At 43.3% G+C, this 22,956-nt stretch overlaps 1 protein-coding gene across 2 annotated transcripts in view; it reads right to left on the bottom strand.

Moving 5' to 3' along the window:
• Nucleotides 1–22,956, bottom strand: part of LOC115110283 (signal transducer and activator of transcription 5B-like) — a 115,606-nt gene that overhangs the window by 17,222 nt on the left and 75,428 nt on the right. For both annotated transcript variants that reach the window (XM_065010084.1, XM_065010085.1), the window contains exons 8-19: nucleotides 18,184–18,335; nucleotides 10,732–10,887; nucleotides 8,427–8,606; nucleotides 7,939–8,026; nucleotides 7,232–7,354; nucleotides 6,445–6,537; nucleotides 5,937–6,143; nucleotides 4,209–4,303; nucleotides 2,723–2,865; nucleotides 2,426–2,581; nucleotides 2,169–2,220; nucleotides 1,614–1,718 (exon numbers count right to left, since the gene is read on the bottom strand). In XM_065010084.1, the coding sequence (XP_064866156.1) occupies nucleotides 1,614–1,718; nucleotides 2,169–2,220; nucleotides 2,426–2,581; nucleotides 2,723–2,865; nucleotides 4,209–4,303; nucleotides 5,937–6,143; nucleotides 6,445–6,537; nucleotides 7,232–7,354; nucleotides 7,939–8,026; nucleotides 8,427–8,606; nucleotides 10,732–10,887; nucleotides 18,184–18,335 (1,550 nt within the window). The remainder of the gene's footprint in view (nucleotides 1–1,613; nucleotides 1,719–2,168; nucleotides 2,221–2,425; nucleotides 2,582–2,722; nucleotides 2,866–4,208; nucleotides 4,304–5,936; nucleotides 6,144–6,444; nucleotides 6,538–7,231; nucleotides 7,355–7,938; nucleotides 8,027–8,426; nucleotides 8,607–10,731; nucleotides 10,888–18,183; nucleotides 18,336–22,956) is intronic.

Consider the following 22,956-nt stretch of genomic DNA (forward strand, 5'->3'; position numbering starts at 1 on the left):
GGAACCAGTTAGTAACACAGGGTATCAGACACACACCTCACAACACAGGAACCAGTTAGTAACACAGGCCATCAGACACACACACCTCACAACACAGGAACCAGTTAGTAACACAGGCCATCAGACACACACACCTCACAACACAGGAACCAGTTAGTAACACAGGGTATCAGACACACACCTCACAACACAGGAACCAGTTAGTAACACAGGGTATCAGACACACACACCTCACAACACAGGAACCAGTTAGTAACACAGGGTATCAGACACACACATCTCACAACACAGGAACCAGTTAGTAACACAGGGTATCAGACACACACCTCACAACACAGGAACCAGTTAGTAACACAGGGTATCAGACACACACATCTCACAACACAGGAACCAGTTAGTAACACAGGGTATCAGAAACACACCTCACAACACAGGAACCAGTTAGTAACACAGGGTATCAGACAAACACACCTCACAACACAGGAATCAGTTAGTAACACAGGGTATCAGACACACACCTCACAACACAGGAACCAGTTAGTAACACAGGCCATCAGACACACACCTCACAACACAGGAACCAGTTAGTAACACAGGGTATCAGGCACACACCTCACAACACAGGAACCAGTTAGTAACACAGGCCATCAGACACACACACCTCACAACACAGGAACCAGTTAGTAACACAGGGTATCAGACACACACCTCACAACACAGGAACCAGTTAGTAACACAGGGTATCAGAAACACACCTCACAACACAGGAACCAGTTAGTAACACAGGGTATCAGACACACACCTCACAACACAGGAACCAGTTAGTAACACAGGATATCAGACACACACCTCACAACACAGGAACCAGTTAGTAACACAGGGTATCAGACACACACACCTCACAACACAGGAACCAGTTAGTAACACAGGGTATCAGACATACACCTCACAACACAGGAACCAGTTAGTAACACAGGGTATCAGACACACACCTCACAACACAGGAACCAGTTAGTAACACAGGGATCAGACACACACATCTCACAACACAGGAACCAGTTAGTAACACAGGGTATCAGACACACACATCTCACAACACAGGAACCAGTTAGTAACACAGGGTATCAGACACACACACCTCACAACACAGGAACCAGTTAGTAACACAGGCCATCAGACACACACACCTCACAACACAGGAACCAGTTAGTAACACAGGGTATCAGAAACACACCTCACAACACAGGAACCAGTTAGTAACACAGGGTATCAGACACACACACCTCACAACACAGGAACCAGTTAGTAACACAGGGTATCAGACACACACATCTCACAACACAGGAACCAGTTAGTAACACAGGGTATCAGAAACACACCTCACAATACAGGAACCAGTTAGTAACACAGGGTATCAGACACACACACCTCACAACACAGGAACCAGTTAGTAACACAGGGTATCAGACACACACCTCACAACACAGGAACCAGTTAGTAACACAGGGTATCAGACACACACCTCACAACACAGGAACCAGTTAGTAACACAGGGTATCAGACACACACCTCACACTCCCACATGCACGCACGCATATGTAATCTATACTCACATAGGCGGGTATATGCCATAGTTTGGAGGGTGACTGACAACAGGGGAGGCTCCGTGATCCATGTAGGTGGGGTTTGCTGCTGGGTCAGGATTGGTCGTGGTGAACCTGCAGGTCCAGACAAACAAGACATACAGATACACGCGCACGAGTCAGAGAACGTCATTCCGAACGCCAGCTTTGTCGGTTACCACGGCAACCTCCATCAGCATCCCTCACCACCACCTCCTCCTCCTGCTCCTCCTCTGCTTCATTAATTACCAGTCCCTTTGAGCAGCAGGATCAGGTTAGGCAGGGTGCTGGGCAGCAGCACCTGGAGTCCTCCCACTGAGAGGCCCACAGACCCTTGGTAACAATAGGGACCCTGCTAACTCATTACCCAGACTGACATTACTAAGTGCAGTGATGAGAGGGACAGAGGCGCCCTCAAGCCCGCGGATGCTGGGCTCTAATTGGTTCCTCCATCTGGAGTGAAGACCTAATGGTTGATCGGCATTCAGGCCACATTGTTAGGTGATTAAATCAGCCCTATCGCCACAGAGAGAGATAGAGACTTACTCTGGTACCACTTGTTTGATCTGCGGTTTCACGTATCCATCCACTGCTTTGGCTGTAAGAGAGAATGGCAAGGGAAGGAGAGACAGGGAGAATCGCTTTGTTCAGACTGTAGATATGGTCCACATTCACATGTTCCTCAGTGTGGCTGTTATAAGCCTCTATCTGACCAAATTGCAACAGATATAGAGAATAGACACGACAGTATAATTATATGTCATCATTTATTTTATAGAGATGAATAGAGGTGAGGTACATACACAGGGGTGGTGTGTAGTATTTGGAGAAGACCTCATCCTTGGGTCTGTCTGGGTAGAGGAACAGGAGGTGGTTGAGGTCACTGATGCGGTCAGCCAGAGAGCGGATGGAGAAGTCTTTGGCTGTGTAGGGCATGAGGTTCCACACCATCCTCTCCCCTGGAAACATAGACACGCTTGTTATAGTTCCACTTGGCTATTTTTACAGACCTTCTCCGTCAAAGATTAATTTGTTGACTAATTGACTAACTGACAAAATAATGAATTGATTGATCACTTGACTGGTTGATTTGTCAGTACCTGGTTTGTTGGGATTCTCAGCCACCCAGGCGATAGTGATCCCTCCGATCTCAGAGTCGCTGAAGCGGAGCAGGAAGGTCCCGTTGGGTTTGGACATCAACATGTCCTGGGCCTGCTGCTTGTTCACAAATCCCAGGATCGCCCTGTACATAGAGAACGGAGGAAGGAAGAGAGAGAGAGAGAGAGAGAGATTGAGAGAGAGAGAGAGAGAGAGAGAGAGCGAAAGAGAGAGAGAGAGAGAGAGAGAGAGGGAGAGAGACAGAGAGAGAGAGAGAGAGAGAGTCACATAGAGAACTAATCTCACTCTCACACTCTCTGAGTGCTTGACTAATGTATTATAGAGAGAGAGAGAGAAGGGGAGAGACATCAAGAGGGAGATATGGAGAGAAGGAAAACACAGACAAACAAATGTACAGAGAATAAAAAGCCCAGGAGGAGGGCATAAGTAGGATATGAGGAGGGTATGAAGAGGACATGAGGAGGACAGAAGGAGGACAGGAGGAGAACCTGAGGAGGACAGGAGGAGGACAAGAGGAGGACATGGGGAGGACAGGAGGAGGGCATGAGGAGGACACGAGGAGGACATGAGGAGGACAGGAGGAGGGCATGAGGAGGATATGAGGAGGACATGAGGAGGACATGAGGAGAACATGAGGAGGATATGAGGAGGACATGAGGAGAACATGAGGAAGGCATAAGGAGGGCATAAGGAGGATATGAGGAGAACATGAGGAGGACAGGAGGAGGGCATAAGGAGGGCATAAGGAGGATATGAGGAGGACAGGAGGAGGGCATAAGGAGGATGTGAGGAGGACATGAGGAGAACATGAGGAGGACAGGAGGAGGGCATAAGGAGGATGTGAGGAGGACATGAGGAGAACATGAGGAGGACAGGAGGAGGGCATAAGGAGAATATGAGGAGGACATGAGGAGGACAGAAGGAGGACAGGAGGAGAACCTGAGGAGGACATGAGGAGGACATGGGGAGGACAGGAGGAGGACATAAGGACAGAGATAGACAAATATACATTGTTACATACATTGTCATGCCGCCCCCTTCCCCTACAATAATTTTATCCTCTTGACCTATTACAGGTAGGGATAAATATCTATGTGGTTGCTATGGTAAAGCCGTGTCCATTGTGGGGAGGGCCTTTTGGTAGAGGCTCGTTGAGATTAAAAAAGCAATCAAAATGTGAGGCTGCAACAGCAGGGGGGCTTAAGAGGGAAAAACACCAAGTGCAATCTATCAAGAAGACTCACTAAAGAAAGCACATTACAGCTGCCATTCGAACGACAACAAAAAGAGGCCTTTAGCTTAGTTAAGCCATTTTCTCTGTCCATTTTCCTGTCTACTTGGGCAGTGTGTGCACGCTGCAGGCATCTCATGTTACACTAACACACAATCCAAGTCAAACCTCATTTCCACAGGTTATTCTGGAGTAGAAATTTTAGGAATATAGACATTTAAAAAAATTATTCTTACCCATCATTCCAGTGTGGTTTGAGATGTTTTTTTGTGAGTTCCATGACCCCATCAAACCACTGCCAGAATGTGAAATTCCTGCCAGGCAGACTCTCCTGTAGGTTAGAGGGATTGGGACATTGGGTTTGATACAGTCGATAAACAATTTGTTGTCTGTCTTTAATCGCACTAACCTCTCCTCACACATACAGAGTAGCTCCAGTTTCAACTGTTCTGCCTGTGGTTATGGAACCTTAACCTGTTCACCAGACGTGCTACCTGTCCCAGACCTGCTGTTTTCACTTCTCTAGAGACAGCAGGAGCGGTAGAGATACTCTGAATGAAAAGCCAACTGACATTTACTCCTGAGGTGCTGACCTGTTGCACCCTCGACATCCACTGTGATTATTATATTATTATTATTAATAATTATTATTATTATATGAACATTTGAACATCTTGGCCATGTTCTGTTATAATCTCCAACCTGGCACAGCCAGAAGAGGACTGGCCACCCCTCATAGCCTGGTTCCTCTCTAGGTTTCTTCCTAGGTTCTGGCCTTTCTAGGGAGTTTTTCCTAGCCACCCCTCATAACTTGGTTCCTCTCTAGGTTTCTTCCTAGGTTCTGGCCTTTCTAGGGAGTTTTTCCTAGCCACCGTGCTTCTACACCTGCATTGCTTGCTGTTTGGGGTTTTAGGCTGGGTTTCTGATATCAGCTGATGTAAGAAGGGCTTTATAAATAAATTTGATTTGATTTAGTGTAGATCAGCAATTCTAATAGACAGTCAGTCAGTGAGAGAGCAATGCAGAGTACACTGGGTTATTGTGTTGGTGTGTATGTGCGTGTGTGTGTATGTGGGGGGGGGGGGTAAGTATGCGTGTGTGTATCAGCTCTGAGGTGCATGTTCCAGCTCCTGTTTCTAGGCCCTCTCTCTCTCTAATGAGGCTGATGCTCTGTGGTGAATGAGGTCTGAATGTGAGTGTGCTCTCTGTCATCAGTGGCTGGTTAGAGGGAGCCAATGAGGCCTGGGGCTGAATTAGCCCTTCCTGTCTTGACAAACAGGCCCATTAACCAGACCTGAGGACCTCACGGCCAGCCGACTAGAGCTCATCAAGCTAAATGGCACCTTATTCCCCACCTAGTGCACTACCTTTGACCAGGGCCCTATGGTACCATTAGGGACGCAGCCTTAGAGAGAAACACATTAGAGACTCGCTCAGCCCGAGGAGAGCAGATTTGAATTTATTGTTAATTTAACCTTTATTTAACTAGGCAAGTCAGTTAAGAACAAATTCTTGTCAGCTCGGGGATTCGATCTAGCAACCTTCAGGTTACTGGCCCAACGCTCTAACTACTAGGCTACCTGCTGACCCCAATGCAGATATAGTGGAATCATTACTCTGAACACGGGAAGGAACACCATCGAGGTAAACTGTGTCTGCAGTGGCACATACTCACATCTAAATGAAATATACACAAACCAGGCATGGTAAAAACAATAGGTTCCCTCTGAGTATCAAAGACATGATATCACCCCTCTGCAACAACTTGTTTCTAATGCAGAGATCAGGTCTTATAGTCCACTGGTCAGTAGTCATGGACTGTGTCCCACATGGCACCCTACTCACTACAAAGTGCACTACTTTTGATCAGTGCCCATAGGGTTCTTGTCAAAAGATGGGCTCTGGTCAAAAGTAGTGCACCACATAGGAAATATGGTGCCATTTGAGGCCCACCCTGGTCTTACCCTGTTGAACTGGGACCAGGTCATGGTCATGCCGCGGTAGTCGTCAGGGTTGATGCTGGAGCTACTGAAGGCTTTCTGGGCCAGGAAGACCAGGTTCTCCTCTGAGAGGCCACGGTTACTCTGCACCTCCGCCTTGTACTTCATGTTGAGGGCCTCACACAGCTGGGGCCACAGCACCTTGTCAGGCACTATGAAGGGCACCCGACCCTGGGGAGGAGGAGAAGAGAGAGGGTTAAGGCCCTAAACAAGGGCAACGCAAGAACGTCCATCAAGAGAAAAACAAAACAATGTAAAGTGTTAAAGACAGCATCACACACACATACACACACACACACACACACACACACATACACACACACACACACACACACACACACACACACACACACACACACACACACACACACACACACATACACACACATACACACACACATACACACACATACACACACATACACACACATACACACACATACACACAACACGATGATCACACTGAACTTACGGGTTCGGCAAAAGCGTTGTCCCACAGCACTGTTGCCGTGGCGTTATTGTCTTGGCTACCGTGGACGATCACCACCACAGGAAGTGATAACGTCTGACAGAGAGAGCGAGAGAGAGAGGGAAGAAAAAGGTCAGGGTCATTACAAACACAACGATGTGTATCATACACAGTATATATAAGGCAACTCATGTAAAACATCTTTCCACTTTAACCTACTGTACAGCACTTTGTGTTCCAACCAAACAATCCATATAATTCTGAGAAATACATGAACAAATGTGTTATGGGAGTAGGGGAGCATATATGTTTCCTATACCATTGACAATGTGAAGGTCATTTTTCTTGTGTGACATAGCTTTAACAATGATTACTACTTATAATATGGTTACTGAAGAGGCAGGGTAAGGAACATGGTGTATTGACTGAGCCACCCTCTGCGCGTCGACGACAACTGGATGCATCTGTTTTTCATGGGAAATGGAAAGAGACCCTGTGACATGACTTCCTTTTTTGGATGTTAACAAGGAGACACTCAGTCTTAACTCCTCCTCCACATTTACCGGATTGGTTGAACAGTGGAGAAGAGAAAACTCCCCCGACAGTTTTTCCTCTCGTCAGGACCAGAACGAAAGAAAGGCTGCTGAGGCACTAGGTTAGACTAGAGTCAACAGCTCACCTTGGGCTAGTCCACCACTCTGCTCATCTCTTCTTAAGCCTGTGTGTGCTGTATTGATAAGAGTTGGCAAAACAACACAAACAGATCTGGGACCAGGTTATCAGTTCTTACCTTAACCTGAAAGACCAGCTCATTACCCCCGACGCTGAACTGAGACTCAAACAGAATGGTAAACTTCTCCTCTGTCACAGACTCCGCCCCTCGCCGGTCCGAGCGCTTGATCCTCTTCAAAGACTACATGAAAGAGGAGGCGGGGTCAGAGAGGAGGATCATGAGGGTTGAGGAGAGGACAGCACCACAGCACACAAACATCTTCTAGACTTCACTTTGAGGAGCTGTTCTCTGATCACACATATACATGATTCCCTTTCATTCCAGGAGCAGATTTAAAGGGATACTTCGGGATTTTGGCAATGAGACCCTTTGTCTACTTCTGCAGAGTCAGATGAACTCATGGGTACCATTTTTATGTCCCTGTGTCCAGTATGAAGGAAGTTAGAGGTAGTTTTCGCAAGACAATGCACATTGACTAGCATTCTGCCTTTAACTTCATTCTGGAAATAGAGACATACAAATGGTATCCACAAATTCATTGCCAAAATCCCAAAGTACCCATTTAAGGCAGAGTTTACATGTAAATGATCCATGGAGGACCCTAGGGAACTCAAAACAGCATGTGGGCTGCGATCTCATAGAATGAGAATGCAGAATCTCCAAAAGCATCTTGGATTCCAGTTTAGCTGGGGTTTGTCTCTAAAGAGAATCTTCTCTAGGTGTGGTATTACAGACTGAGACTCCCTGGTCCCATCCATCCTCACCATGTTCCTGAAGTTGGCACTGAGTGTTCCTGTGGCCTGGTGGTACTCCATCACACAGTTGTTGTTAAGGATCTCTCCACTGCTGTCACTGGGAGAGGGGGAAGGAAGAGGGAGGAGGAAGAGGAGAGGTAGATGCTTCAGCAGATGTATTAATCATAGAGGCATGAAACTTCCACAGAACATGAAGGGGAATGACTCATTTCAATTTATGTGAGGCAAGTTTTTTTCAGGATGCCAACGCTGACAATCTTGCAATATGCTACCCAAATTTGCCCCTGGGCTAGGGATAGGCTAACACGGCTATTATTTTAGTACTAGGAAGGAAGAGAACATTTATACACAAACTACTTTAGGGATCTATTAGGTGTGTGAAACGTGGGATGTGGCACGAACAAAAGTATAATCTAAATGTGGAATCTCCACTTGCTCCATAGATTCCACTGAGGCAGTAGATATCAGTGATGAGGGGGCTCTATGCTGTAACTTACTTCCTGGTGTTCTCGTTCTTGAGCAAGGCCTTCGCCTGCTGTTCACTGATGATGGTGGCCTTGACCTGCGGGGGGTTCATGTGCACATTGAGCTTTCCGCCCACTAGGAGACGCACTGTGGCGACAAACTTGGTCTGGGTTTTCAGCACCTGGGGAGGCTGCTTCTCTATGATAAAGGTGCTGGAGGGAGGGTTGGGGAGAGAGAGAGAGAGAAGGGAGAGAAAGAGAGAGAGAGAGAGACAGAGAGAGAGAGAGAGAGAGAGAGAGAGAGAGAGAGAGAGAGAGAGACAGACAGACAGACAGACAGACAGACAGACAGACAGACAGACAGACAGACAGACAGACAGACAGACAGACAGACAGACAGACAGACAGACAGACAGACAGACAGACAGACAGACAGACAGACAGACAGACAGACAGACAGACAGACCGACCGACAGACAGAGAGGACAGGGGTAGGACAAACAGATTAGAGTCAGAGGAAAGTGTAGCGGGTTGCTTTAAAGGGATAGTGCAACATTTTAGCTTACCCAGAGTCAGATGAACTCATGTATACCATTTGTCTTTGCATGCAGTTTGAAGGAAGTTGAAGGTAGATTCTGGAGCAATTGCTAACTAGCGTTAGCCCAATGACAGTAAGTCTACAGGAACAACTGCATGCAAGTTAACAATGGCTCCAGAAACTAACTTCAACTTCCTTCAAACTGCACACAGAGTTATACAAATGGTATACATGAGTTCATCCGACTCTTGGTTAGTAGAAAAAGGGCTTGACTGAAAACATTTAGCAGTATCCCTTTAACCAACATTTCACCACAGGGATTTCTGCTCATCACACACTACTGCCTATTACGTCTATTTGACCTGCTTTTGAAAGTTACACAGTATGCAAGCTGTCAGCTCTCCATGCTCCCACACATAAACACGCACAGACAGACGAACGCTACACACACACAGGCAGCGTGATGCTCATCCATTCAGGCACGGAGGGCTTTTTAGTAGAGCACGCCGTTTGTGTTTTAGGCTTGGCTGACCGTACTCAATATGAGCAGGCAGTGATGAGATACCCTCCCTCCCAGGCGCCTGCTGGAGGTTTAGGGGGAACAGTAGAGAGGATGTGGGTGTGGTTTCGCTGGAGAGCAGGAAAGAGAGAATTAAGAGGAGAGGAAACACCAGTGCAGTAGTGTGGACTTTAAAAGTAGTGTTTTTACTCTCTCAACGCTCCCCTGTATGTGGCCGAATGGACATTGTTCTGACAATGATACAGCTTCTCAGTGCATTATGGGTCTCTGTGGGGACCACAGCTGGAATAAGGAGAGAGCAGAGGGTTCTGGGAGCAGTCAGAAGACTTCCTGATCCAGTCAGTGAGGCTGGCGGACTGATATGGGCTGACAGACAGTGCCCCCAGGGCTACAACACTCTACCATGGAACTCAAGCTAACTTTCTGAGCCTGTTAGCCTTTGTCCCCATCTCCCCATCATTGTAGACTCTTCATCGCTAGTCTAAAACAATTTTTGTCTCTTTAGCTCTCGTATCGACCCTCTTTTGTATCCCCCTTCTTTCTTTCACTTAATGTCCTTGAAACGTTTCACTCCTCCTCTCCCTCGTACTGTATCTTCCTCTCCTTTTCTAAACCGTTCACTCTCCCTCCTGTTTTCTTTCTCCTCTCGGATCGATAGCAGGCCTCCCTCTCTCGCGCTCCATCTCTCCCTCCTTGTAGCGTTGAGGTTTAATGCAGGCTGACTGGGGTTGTGTTTGTGTGTTCATTGGCAGGTTCAGCAGGGGTTGGGAGCAGAGCTGGGTTGGGCTGCTGCAGGAACTATCAGCAGCTTGCTCCCTCTGCCCCAGAACAACCCAGCTTGGGCTCAGCACAGTCAAACACACACATACGCTTTGCTGCTCCACAGAGTCACGTAACCGGGCTCCCGTGATGTGCGGTGCTGAGTCATTTCTAATGTAATTCTGGTAATAAATGTAATCTCACGCTCTATTGGCCACATAAGGAGTCAGGGGTTATGTCAGTAGGATAGGGTTTGTGTTAGGGTTCACATTGAGTGTAGTAGGTTCTCCATTCAGTCCCATCAGAGGAGATGGGGGAGGGGGTGTAAACATGACTGTAGAGTAGCATATACACTGAAGATCTATAAGAAGTTCACATTTACACACACCCACATCCAGCTCAAAGCCAATTGCACACAATCCAACACACTACAACCTATTCTCACAATACCTTGCACTTTGATACTGAACAATAACAACAACTTTAGACACACACACAAACGCACGCAGGTACACACACACCTGGTGACCAGTGCTGAGATGATGTCTGTGATGGTGCTGTTGAGGTCGTTCAGTAGCTCCTCGATGGGGCCGGGGATGGGAAGCTGTTGTCTCAGGTGTTCTGCTCTCCTGATCTGCTGCCTGTTCTGCCAGATCGTCTCTGCCAACTTCTCACACCTGAATCACACACACACACACACACACACACACACACACACACACACACACACACACACACACACACACACACACACAAAATAAGGTTCTCAAAATGGGCAAATTAAGATCACACAACTCAAAGTTCAGACTCTTACAAGCTCAGACAACCAGACAGACTACAGTCTAGTTCAAAATATACAGTTTAAGAGGTAATAATTCCATGCTGGAGCGTTCACAAATAAACACATTCATTGGACCGTTGCTGATTCTAGAACGTTCAGAAAATCAAATAATAAAGTGGTTGTAGATCATGTGATAAAAAAAATAAATAAAAAAAAAAAAAAATGAATAGAATGACAGGAAAACAGTCATTCTAAGTTTGCTAAGTAGTTTGCTGAAATTCACAACGATTGTGTTTATTTTCCGCTTTGATGGCAAACTTTCTGTACAGCTAACAATCACTTGTTCATATTCATATGTTTCTTGTTTGACTATCTTTTTATGTCTGTCTACATGTTTATATATGTTTACAACAAGCAAGGGGGAAGATATCAGAATAGGGGCATTGGGGAATATTAACATATTGTTTATATATGTTTACAACAAGCAAGGGGGAAGATATCAGAATAGGGGCATTGGGGAATATTAACATATTGTTTATATATATTTACAACAAGCAAGGGGAAGATATCAGAATAGGGGCATTGGGGAATATTAACATATTGAATACAACAAGCAAGGGGAAGATATCAGAATAGGGGCATTGGGGAATATTAACATATTGTTTATATATATTTACAACAAGCAAGGGGAAGATACCAGAATAAGGGCATTGGGGAATAATAACATATTGTATGGAATACATTTGTACTGTAGTGAAGCTGTCTCTAGAGTAATGCAAGGTCTCTTCCATGATCATGTGAAATGTCAATTGCTGTGGAAATGCTGGGATGTGTTTTTCAATGATGTTAAAGGTAATTATGATGCAACTATGATGGTGATACAATATGGATTACTATTATCATCATGAACATTAAGGCTATACACACTACATGTTATTATTTATTTGGACAGCACACATTATAGTCTTACTCTGATACAGACATCGTACACGCTCACTAAATCACATCCAATGTCAAACACATCAACCTACTCAGATTTACTACACACATAATATCTTGTCTCAATTTTCTAACATCTGTGGCATTGGGAATAATGTGGCATTGGGAATAAAACAAATATGCTTGAACGTATTTCTTGAATTCTACATATCAGACATTTGAAAGCTCTAATTTTGACTGTCATAATACCTCTGACAGCAGTAACTTTATAAGTACAAATTATGGTCAATTTAGACTGAGAATAGTATCTAGTTATGGTACGGGGTGAAATACGTATAGCCAGTGATAATTGTAATGGTTTAGCAGATTATAAAAAAAGAAGACAGTCTTTACGTGGCTAAAAGAAAAGGAATATAACAAATACTGTTCACAGGAAACTCACTCTACATCCTTAGGAAAAAGGAATGGTGTGGTGAAATAATTTTCTGTCATGGACAAAGGAACTCAAAAGGTGAGATGATATTAATTAACAACAATGTAGATCTGAATGTGTAAACAGTCAGGAATGATTCGCAAGGAAGGTGGATCTTTTTGAATATGAATGTGGACGAAAAAGAGATTTGGCTCATTAATCTATATGGTCCAAATCAGGATGATCCATACTTCTTCGAAAATATTTATACCAATTTATTGAATTTAGAGGCAACAAATTATCAAATCATTATGATAGGAGACTATAACAAAGTGTTAAGTACCTCAATGGACCGTAAAGGAAATCACTCTACAAACTATCATCACTTAAGGAAATCACAAATATTATGGACACATTAGAAATAGTGGATATTTGGAGACTAAAAACCCCAACCTAGTGAGATATACATGGAGGAGACTTAATCAAGCAAGTCGTCCTGACTACTTCCTTGTCTCTTTCTCTCTTGCATCAAAGGTTAAAAAAGGTTTATTAGGAGACAGAATGTGATTGGATCATAATTGAATTGGCCTTCACATAACTCTTATAGAATTTCCACTTGGACGGGGATATTGGAAATATAATCAAAGTTTACTGGAGGACAACTTCTTTTTAACTAAGACAAAATCATTTATAACTGAATATTTCCAGCATAATATAGGTTCAGCAAATCCCCTTATTGTTTGGGATACGTCTAAATGTACCTTCAGAGGTCATTCAACTCAATATTCATCAATAATACAAAATCTGTTTCTGGCAAAAGAGACAAGACTAACAAGGGAAATCCATGAACTAATAGTACAGGTAGACAGCAATAAAAACTATACTACAGAGATACAAAATAAGTTAGAGGAAAAACAAAAAGAACTGGAGGAACTTCTTCAAGAACGATCAAATGTAATCTATTACAAAAATAAAGCAAACTGGATGGAATATGGAGAAAAATGCACAAAATTATTCCCGAATCTCCAATACAGGAACACTAACAAAAATTATTTGCAGAAACTTGTTACTGAAGACGGAGTCATTTATGATTCTCTGAATTATATTTTTAAAAAGGAAGCTAAATATTTTAGGCAGATGTTGTCTTTTCTGTCTCGTCTTCTCCCACTGAATGAAGATTACGGTAAGGAATTCTTTCCAAATAATATAAAAAATTGAAAATTAACAAATGTACAGAAAAATCAGTGTGAAGGCAATATTACAGAGAAATAACTATTTGAGGCTATTAAATCCTTTCAGTCTGGAAAAACCCCAGGGCTTGATGGCAGAGGCATATCAAGCTTTTTTGATGTACTAAAAGCTCCATTGTTAGATTGTTTTAACTACTCCTATAGAAATGGTAGTGTGTCAGGTACTCAGCAGGAAGGCCTGATTTCTCTATTATTAAAACAAGACCCAGATGGCAAATATAAAGATCCAGTGTATCTTAAAAACTGGAGGCCTCTTACACTTCAATGTTGTGATGCAAAAATACTAGCGAAATGCATAGCACTCAGAATTAAAAGGGTTTAACCAGGTATTGTTCATCCTGATTAGACAGGTTTTTACATTGTTGATACATTGGAGATAATATACGACAACTACTAGAAATAATAGAACATCATGAAACATCTAAGAAGCCATGCCTGGTCTTTATAGAGGATTTTGAAAAGGAATTTGATAAAGTAAGACAGGATTTGATTTATAAATATCTGGATTTTTTCAATTCCGGTGTATCTCTTATAAAATAGGGAAAAGTAATGTATAGAAACTCCAGGTGTAAAATAGTAAATAACGGCTACTTCTCAGAGAGTTTTGAATTGGCAAGAGGAGTTAAACAAGGGTGTCCTCTGTCACCATATCTATTCGTTATGGCCATCTAAATGCTATTAAAATCAGATCCAATAACAACATTGGAGGATTAGAAATCCAAGGCTTAAAAACAAAGGTGTTCATGTACGCCAATGACTCAAGTTTTAAATTAATTCAGCAAGCTACATCCCTGTAATGTCTCATTGAAGATCTAGATAACTTTTCTGTACTCTCTGGACTAAAACCTAATTATGATAATTGTACAATATTATGTATTGGATTTTAAAAAATTACAACTTTTACACTACCCTGCAGTTTGCCTATAAAATGGGCTGATGATGAAGTAGACATACTTGGTATTCATATCACCAAATATATAAATAAGCTCTCCACAATGAATTTCAATAGATCCTGCAACCATGGAAAGGTAAATACCTGTCTATTTATGGGAAAATTGTTATTAACTTCTTAGTCATATCTCAGTTTACTCACTTACTTATGACGCTGCCTACTCCTGATGATTAATTTCATTTAGCTTTATCTGCGATGCTAAACCAGAGAAAATAAAGCGTGCCTATCTATATAATGAATATGAATTGGGTGGGTTGAGATGATTAAATATAAAAGCACTAAACTTCTCTCTAAAAGCTTAACTTATTCAAAAGTTTTACCTGAGCCCTAAATGGTTCTCAAGCAGATTACTAAGAAAAGCTCTTCCATTGTTTAAAAATTGCCTTTTTTTTGCCTTTGTGCAGATTGCCATGTATCATTTTAGATTAATTGTAAATTATACTTTTTTCAAAGTATCTCTCTTTTTCAAACACGCATTGTAGAGCTGGTTACTATTTCAATTTCATCCCCCTGAAAAGATATTACAATAAAAATAGTCTGAATTCAAATGTGCTGGTTGATAAAATATCTGTATTTATGGGAAAGAGGTTTGAAAATGGTATTTTGTTCTTAAATGATAATGTACATTGAAATGGTGGAGTTATGTCCTTCATGGAGTTATAAAAATTGTATGGGAAGGTCTGCTCACTCCAATAGTACAACCAATTGATTACAGCATTACCACAAAAATGGAGGAGGAGAGCAATACAAATAGCATAAATAGGAAAGTATACCAGTTTCATTTGAGGACCAGGATGTTGACAACTGTGCTATACAGATGGCAAAATATTTGGGAAGAGAATTTTGATGTATCGATTCCATGGTACAGGGTGTATGAGTTGATATACAGTTGAAGTCAGAAGGTTACATACACTTAGGTTGGAGTCATTCAAACTTGTTTTAAAAACTATAGTTTTGGCAAGTCGGTTAGGACATCTACTTTGTGCATGACACAAGTCATTTTTCCAACAATTGTTTACAGACAGATTATTTCACTTATAATTCACTGTATCACAATTCCAGTGGGTCAGAAGTTTACATACACTAAGTTGACTATGCCTTTAAAGGCTTGGAAAATTCCAGAAAATGTTGTCATGGCTTTAGAAGCTTCTGTTAGGCTAATTGACATCATTTGAGTCAATTGGAGGTGTACCTGTGGATGTATTTCAAGGCCTACCTTCACACTCAGTGCCTCTTTGCTTGACATCATGGGAAAATCAAAAGAAATCAGCCAAGACATCAGAAAATAAATTGTTGACCTGCTTAAGTCTTTTTCATCCTTGGGAGCAATTTCCAAATGCCTGAAGGTACCACGTTCATCTGTACAAACAATAGAACGCAAGTATAAACACCATGAGACCACGCAGCCATCATACTGTTCAGGAAGGAGACGCGTTCTGTCTCCTAGAGATGAACGTACTTTGGTGTGAAAAGTGCAAATCAATTCCAGAACAACAGCAAAGGACCTTGTGAAGATGCTGGAGGAAACCGGTACAAAAGTATGTCCACAGTAAAACGAGTCCTATTTCGACATAACCTGAAAGGCCGCTCAGCAAGGAGGGAGCCACTGCTCCAAAACCGCCATAGAAAAGCCAGACAACGGTTTGCCACTGCACAAAGATTGTACTTTTTGGATAAATGTCCTCTGGTCTGATGAAACAAAAATAGAACTGTTTGGCCATAATGACCATTGTCATGTTTGGTGGAAAAAGGTGGAGGCTTGCAAGCCAAAGAACACGATCCCAACCGTGAAGCACGGGGGTGGCAGCATTATGTTGTGGTGGTGCTTTGCTGCAGGAGGGACTGGTGCACTTCACAAAATAGATGGCATCATGGGGGGGGGATTGTGTGGATATATTGAAGCAACATCTCAATACATCAGTCAGGAAGTTAAAAATTGGTCGCAAATGGGTCTTCCAAATGGATAATGACCCCAAGCATACTTCCAAAGTTGTGGCAAAATGGCTTAAGGACAACAAAGTCAAGATATTAGAGTGGCCATCACAAAGCCCTGACCTCAATCCTATAGAAAATGTGTGGGCAGAACTGAAAAAGTGTGTGCGAGCAAAGGAGGCCTACAAACCTGTCTCAGTTACAGCAGCTCTGTCAGGAGGAATGGGCCAAAATTCACACAACTTATTGTGAGATGCTTGTGGAAGGATATCTGAAAAGTTTGACCCAAGTTAAACAATTTAAAGGCAATGCTACCAAATACTAATTGAGTGTATGTAAACTTCTGACCTACTGGGAATGTGACGAAAGAAATAAAAGCTTAAATAAGTAATTCTCTCTACTATTATTCTGACATTTCACATTCTTAAAATAAAGTGGTGATCCTAACCACAGGGAATTTTTACTCGGCTTAAATGTCAGGAATTGTGAAAAACTGAGTTTAAATGTATTTGGCTAAGGTGTATGTAAACTTCCAACTTCAACTGTATAAAATGACGCAAGATTCAAGACTTGGTGCTTTTCAGCTATAATTATTATACAGAATTCTTGCCACCAACAAAATGTTGAATATTTGGGGCATAAAATCATCGAAGCTCTGCAGATTTTGTTGAGGATACAGAATCAACAGACCATTTATTTTGGTATTGTCCTCAGGTAGCCTGTTTCTGGTCTCAGGTTCAGAAACGGCTGAAAATGCATAGCATTGATCTAAAATTGACCCTAGAAATAGTACTGTTAGGAGATCTGGAGAGACCGGGTCAGTCAATTTCTAATACTCTTAGTAAAAGTATTTATCTTCAACTTGCAATCTGTGGATTCTATTCGATTAGATAGATTGAAATTGTACGTTAAACATCACAGCGTAGTTGAAAGATAAATGTTGAGTAGAATGTGCATATACACATATGCATATACACACACTCTCATTCAAATACACACATACACAGACACACACACAAGTAATAGTGCCAGACATGCACTCAAACATATACAGTTGGCATTGCTGTTCTGATTTTAGTTGTCCTTGATGTCCTTTGTTTTTGTTTTTTGTTGTTTGCTGTTTTCTTTTGTCTTACTCTTTTTTCTCTTTAGTTAATTTTGTTGGTTGTTGGTGCTTTGGGGGGTTCTTTGGGGTGGGGAATGGAATTCATTGTATTTTTTATTTGTTTTATTCGGGGGGGGGGGGGCTGTGGGATGGGTCTCGGATGGTTAAGGGTCAGCTATTGGGGAACTGTGGGGGGATCTTGGAGGGTTCAGGTCCCTGTTTGTTTGGCCTGGTGGGAGATCTGTTGACAGGGCGTTGACCCTGAATGCTTCTGTGTGTCGCTCTGAATGGGAGTGTGTTGGATGACTGGTGCGGTGCAGTTGTTGAGCGGCTACACTGCTAGTATATTGTATGTTTTGGATATTCAATAAAATATATTTTTTAAATACATTGAATTCATCCCCATTGTTGCAAAGAGTTATGGTATATTCGAATCCCATTGTCTTAACCTTTGTCATCCTCAATCTAGACTACAGTCATCTTCCCAACTACACCCCATATAAACCCAGCAGTATCCAATAGTCAGCTTGTTAACTGGGTGGCCCCTGCCCTTTGATCAATCCTAGACATATGTGATCTCTGTTAGGGGTAGAGGGTCTCACCAGGACTGCAGGATGTCCAGCCCCCCCTCTGGAGGACCCCCGTTGCCGGCCAGCTGTTGCCGTCTCTTCCAGTGGATCAGCTCGTCATCCAGGATAATGGTCTGCTGCTTCCTCAGTAGCTGCAGGCTCTTCTGGTGCTTCTCTGCCAGGTCCTAGGCAAACACACATGCAGGTATGCACGCAGGCACGCACGCGCACACACACGTGCACACGCACACGCACACACACACACACACACACACATCATACATATTCTAAAATCAATATATATCCCCAGCTTTTATACCCTGAAGGCATGAGATTCCTCCAGATAGACCTTAAAGTGAAATGCTTACTTAGAAGCCCTTAAAACCTCTTGAGACTAGGGGGCAGTATTTTGATGTTTGGATGAAAAACGTACCCAAATGAAACTGCCTATTTCTCAGGCCCTGAAGCTAGAATATGCATATAATTGGCAGATTAGGATAGAAAACACTCTAAAGTTTCCAAAACTGTATATAATATTGTCTGTGAGTATAACAGAACTGATATTGCAGGCGAAAACCTAAGGAAAATCCAACCAGGAAGTGCTGTTTTTCTGAAACCTCCATTGTTCCATTGTTCCATTGCATGCCTTCCCTCCATTTAAAGGGATATCAACCAGATTCCTTTCCCTATGGCTTCCACATGTTGTGAACAGTCTTAAGACATAGTTTCAGGCTTTTATTCTGAAAAATGAGCGAGAATGATCACATCGCGTCAGTAGGATAGCTGGGTGTCCTTAGATTTTTGCATGCGCGAGAAGCTTGGAGCAGACCTTTTCTCTCTCTCTCCTATTGAAAAAGCTACCGTCCGGTTGAAATATTATCGATTATTTTTGTAAAAACAACCCGAGGATTGATTATAAAAAACATTTGACATGTTTCTACGAACTTTATGGATACTATTTGGAATTTTTGTCTGCCCATCGTGACCTGCATGAGCCTGTGGATTACTGAACAAAACTCGCCAACTAAATGAAGGTTTTTGGATATAAAAATAATCTTTATGGAACAAAACAAACATTTATTGTGTAACTGGGAGTCTCGTGAGTGCAAACATCCGGAGATCATCAAAGGTAAGTGATTAATTTGATTGCTTTTCTGACTTTCGTGACCAATCTACTTTGCTGCTAGCTGTTTGTAAGGTTTTGTCTGCTGAGAGAGCTGTTCTAACATAAACGCTTGGGTTGCTTTCGCTGTAAAGCTTTTTTGAAATCTGACACACCAGGTGGATTAACAACAAGCTAAGCTGTGTTTTGGTATATTGCACTTGAAATTTTTTGGGCGCTCTGCAATTCAGCGGATGTTGACGAAAATGATCCCGCTAACGGGATGGGTGCGCCAAGAAGTTAACAGGTGTGCCTTGTTAAAAAATGTATTTGTGGAATTTCTTTCCATCTTAATGCGTTTGAGACAATCAGTTGTGTTGTGACAAGATAGGGGTGGTATAAAGAAGATAGCTCTATTTGGTAAAAGACCAAGTGCATATGTGACTTACCACCTGGATTCAGTCTTATGTAGCAAAATGTGAAATTATGTTTTTTTTATACATTGGATAAAAGTAGAACTCTGAGCTACAAAATGGTATATCATACACTGCATTTGAGGAACAATGGGAAAGTAATTCTGCTTTTGATCAACTTGTATTCTCACTTTTGAGATAATCGCTAATGTTTTGGTATCTAGTGAAGAGCTGTTCTTTTGTCTACACTCATTCAGCATCGTTCACACTTTAGCCCCACCCATCTCGTTTTGCTCTTGGAGCGCACACTTGATGCTCTGGCTGATGATTTGTTTCCCTCTGGATAACATGAAAACAGCCTAACCAGCTCTGCTGGAAACGATTTCATTACGCTTTTTTGCAGACGTTTACTGACACCAGCCATATTCATCAGGTGTTGTACACACGTCACGTAACATTAGCTAACGAGCCAGCCAGCTAACGTTAGCTAGTTAAACAACAGTGAATAAAGTGCCAACAATGAACAAAGTGCCAACAATGCCAAACATTAGGCTCTAACTAGAAAAGCCAACAGCTTCTGGTAAACTAATAATAACGACCGCTAGGGAGACAGTCAGCTAATGTTAGCTCGGGATCGGTGCGCCAAGAGGTTAAACAACAATGCAGATTTAAGAATATACCTAAAAAAAAGTAAGAGATAAGAATAAAAAATAATTAAAGAGCAGCAGTAAATAACAATAGTGAGGCTATATACAGGGTTTACCGGTACAAAGTCAATGTGCGGGGGCACCTCTGTCGAGGTAATTAAGGTAATATGTACATGTAGGTAGAGTTATTAAAGTGACTATGCATAGATAATAACAGAGAGTAGCAGCAGCGTAGAAGAGTGGGGAGGGGGCAATAAAAATTGTCTGGGTAGCCATTTGATTAGATGTTCAGGAGTCTTATGGCTTGGGGGTAGAAGCTGTGTAGAAGCCTCTTGGACCTAGACTTGGCGCTTCGGTAGCGCTTGCTGTGCTTTATCAGATAGAAGAGTCTATGACTAGGGTGGCTGGAGTATTTGACCATTTTTAGGTCTTTCCTCTGACACCGCCTGGTATAGAGATCTTCAATGTCTGGAAGCTTGGCCCCGGTGATGTACTGGACCGTACGCACTACCCTGTACTGGACCGTACGCACTACCCTGTAGTGCCTTGCGGTCGGAGGCCCGAGCAGTTGCCATATCAGGCAGTGATGCAACCCGTCAGGATGCTCTCAATGGTGCAGCTGTAGAACCTTTTCAGGATGCGAGGACCCATGGCAAATCTTTTCAGTCTCCTGAGGGGGAATAGGTTTTGTCGTGCCCTTTTCACGACTGTCTTGGTGTGCTTGGACCATTTTAGTTTGTTGGTGATGTGGACACCAAGGAACTTGAAGCTCTCAACCTGCTCCACTACAGCCCTGTCGATGAGAGTCCTCCTTTTCCTGTAGTTCACAATCATCTCCTTTGTCTTGATCGCATTGAGGGAGAGGTTGTTGTCCCCACGGTCAGACCCCACGGTCAGGTCTCTGATCTCCTCCCTATAGGCTGTCTCATCATTGTTGACACTGTTGACACTGCGTCATCGGCAAACTTAATGATGGTGTTGGAGTCGTGCCTGGCCGTGCAGTCATGAGTGAACAGGGAGTACAGGAGGGGACTGAGCACGCACCCCTGAGGGGCCCCCGGAGAGGATCCTCGGATGGGGCCACAGTGTCTCCTGACCCCTCCTGTCTCAGCCTCCAGTATTTATGCTGCATTAGTTTATGTGTCGGGGGGCTAGGGTCAGTTTGTTATATCTGGAGTACTTCTCCTGTCCTATTCGGTGTCCTGTGTGAATCTAAGTGTGCGTTCTCTAATTCTCTCCTTCTCTCTTTCTTTCTCTCTCTCGGAGGACCTGAGCCCTAGGACCATGCCCCAGGACTACCTGACATGATGACTCCTTGCTGTCCCCAGTCCACCTGGCCATGCTGCTGCTCCAGTTTCAACTGGCCTGGGCCCTAGGACCATGTCCCAGGACTACCTGACATGATGACTCCTTGCTGTCCCCAGTCCACCTGACTGTGCTGCTGCTCCAGTTTCAACTGTTCTGCCTTATTATTATTCGACCATGCTGGTCATTTATGAACATTTGAACATCTTGGTCATGTTCTGTTATAATCTCTACCCGGCACAGCCAGAAGAGGACTGGCCACCCCACATAGCCTGGTTCCTCTCTAGGTTTCTTCCTAGGTTTTGGCCTTTCTAGGGAGTTTTTCCTAGCCACCGTGCTTTTACACCTGCATTGTTTGCTGTTTGGGGTTTTAGGCTGGGTTTCTGTACAGCACTTTGAGATATCAGCTGATGTACGAAGGGCTATATAAATACATTTGATTTGATTTTATTTTATTTGATCAGCATGGCAGATGTGTTGTTACCTACCCTTACCACCTGGGGTGACCCGTCGGGAAGTCCAGGATCCAGTTGCAGAGGGAGGTGTTTAGTCCCAGGGTCCTTAGCTTAGTGATAAGCTTTGAGGGCACTATGGTGTTGAACGCTGAGCTGTAGTCAATGAATAGCATTCTCACATAGGGTTTCTGGGAAAATGGTGTTGATGTGAGCCATGAGCAGCCTTGCAAAGCATTTCATGGCTACAGATGTGAGTGCTACAGGTCGGTAGTCATTTAGGCAGGTTACCTTAGTGTTCTTGGGCACAGGGACTATGGTGGTTTGCTTGAAACATGTTGGTATTACTGTCTCAGACAGGGAGAGGTTGAAAATGTCAGTGAAGACACTTGCCAGTTGGTCAGCGCATGCTTGGAGTACACGTCCTGGTAATCCATCTGGCCCTGCCGCCTTGTTGGCCTGTTGGCCTGTTTAAATGTCTTACTCACATCGGCTGCGGAGAGTGTGATCACACAGTCATCCGGAACAGCTGATGCTCTCATGCATGTTTCAGTGTTACTTGCCTCGAAGCGAGCATAAAAGTTATTTAGCTCATCTGGTAGGCTTGTGTCACTGGGCAGCTCTTGGCTGTGCTTCCCTTTGTAGTCTGTAATAGTTTGCAAGCCCTGCCACATCCGACGAGCGTCGGAGCCGGTGTAGCACGATTCGATCTTAGTCCTGTATTGACGCTTTGCCTGTTTGATGGTTCGTCGGAGGGCATAGAGGAATTTCTTATATGCTTCCGGGTTAGAGTCCCGCTCCTTGAAAGCGGCAGCTCTACCCTTTAGCTCAGTGTGAATGTTGCCTGTAATCCATGGCTTCTGGTAGGGGTATGTATGTACAGTCAC

This window comes from Oncorhynchus nerka, linkage group LG26 (assembly GCF_034236695.1).
Source record: "Oncorhynchus nerka isolate Pitt River linkage group LG26, Oner_Uvic_2.0, whole genome shotgun sequence".
NCBI lineage: Eukaryota > Metazoa > Chordata > Actinopteri > Salmoniformes > Salmonidae > Oncorhynchus > Oncorhynchus nerka.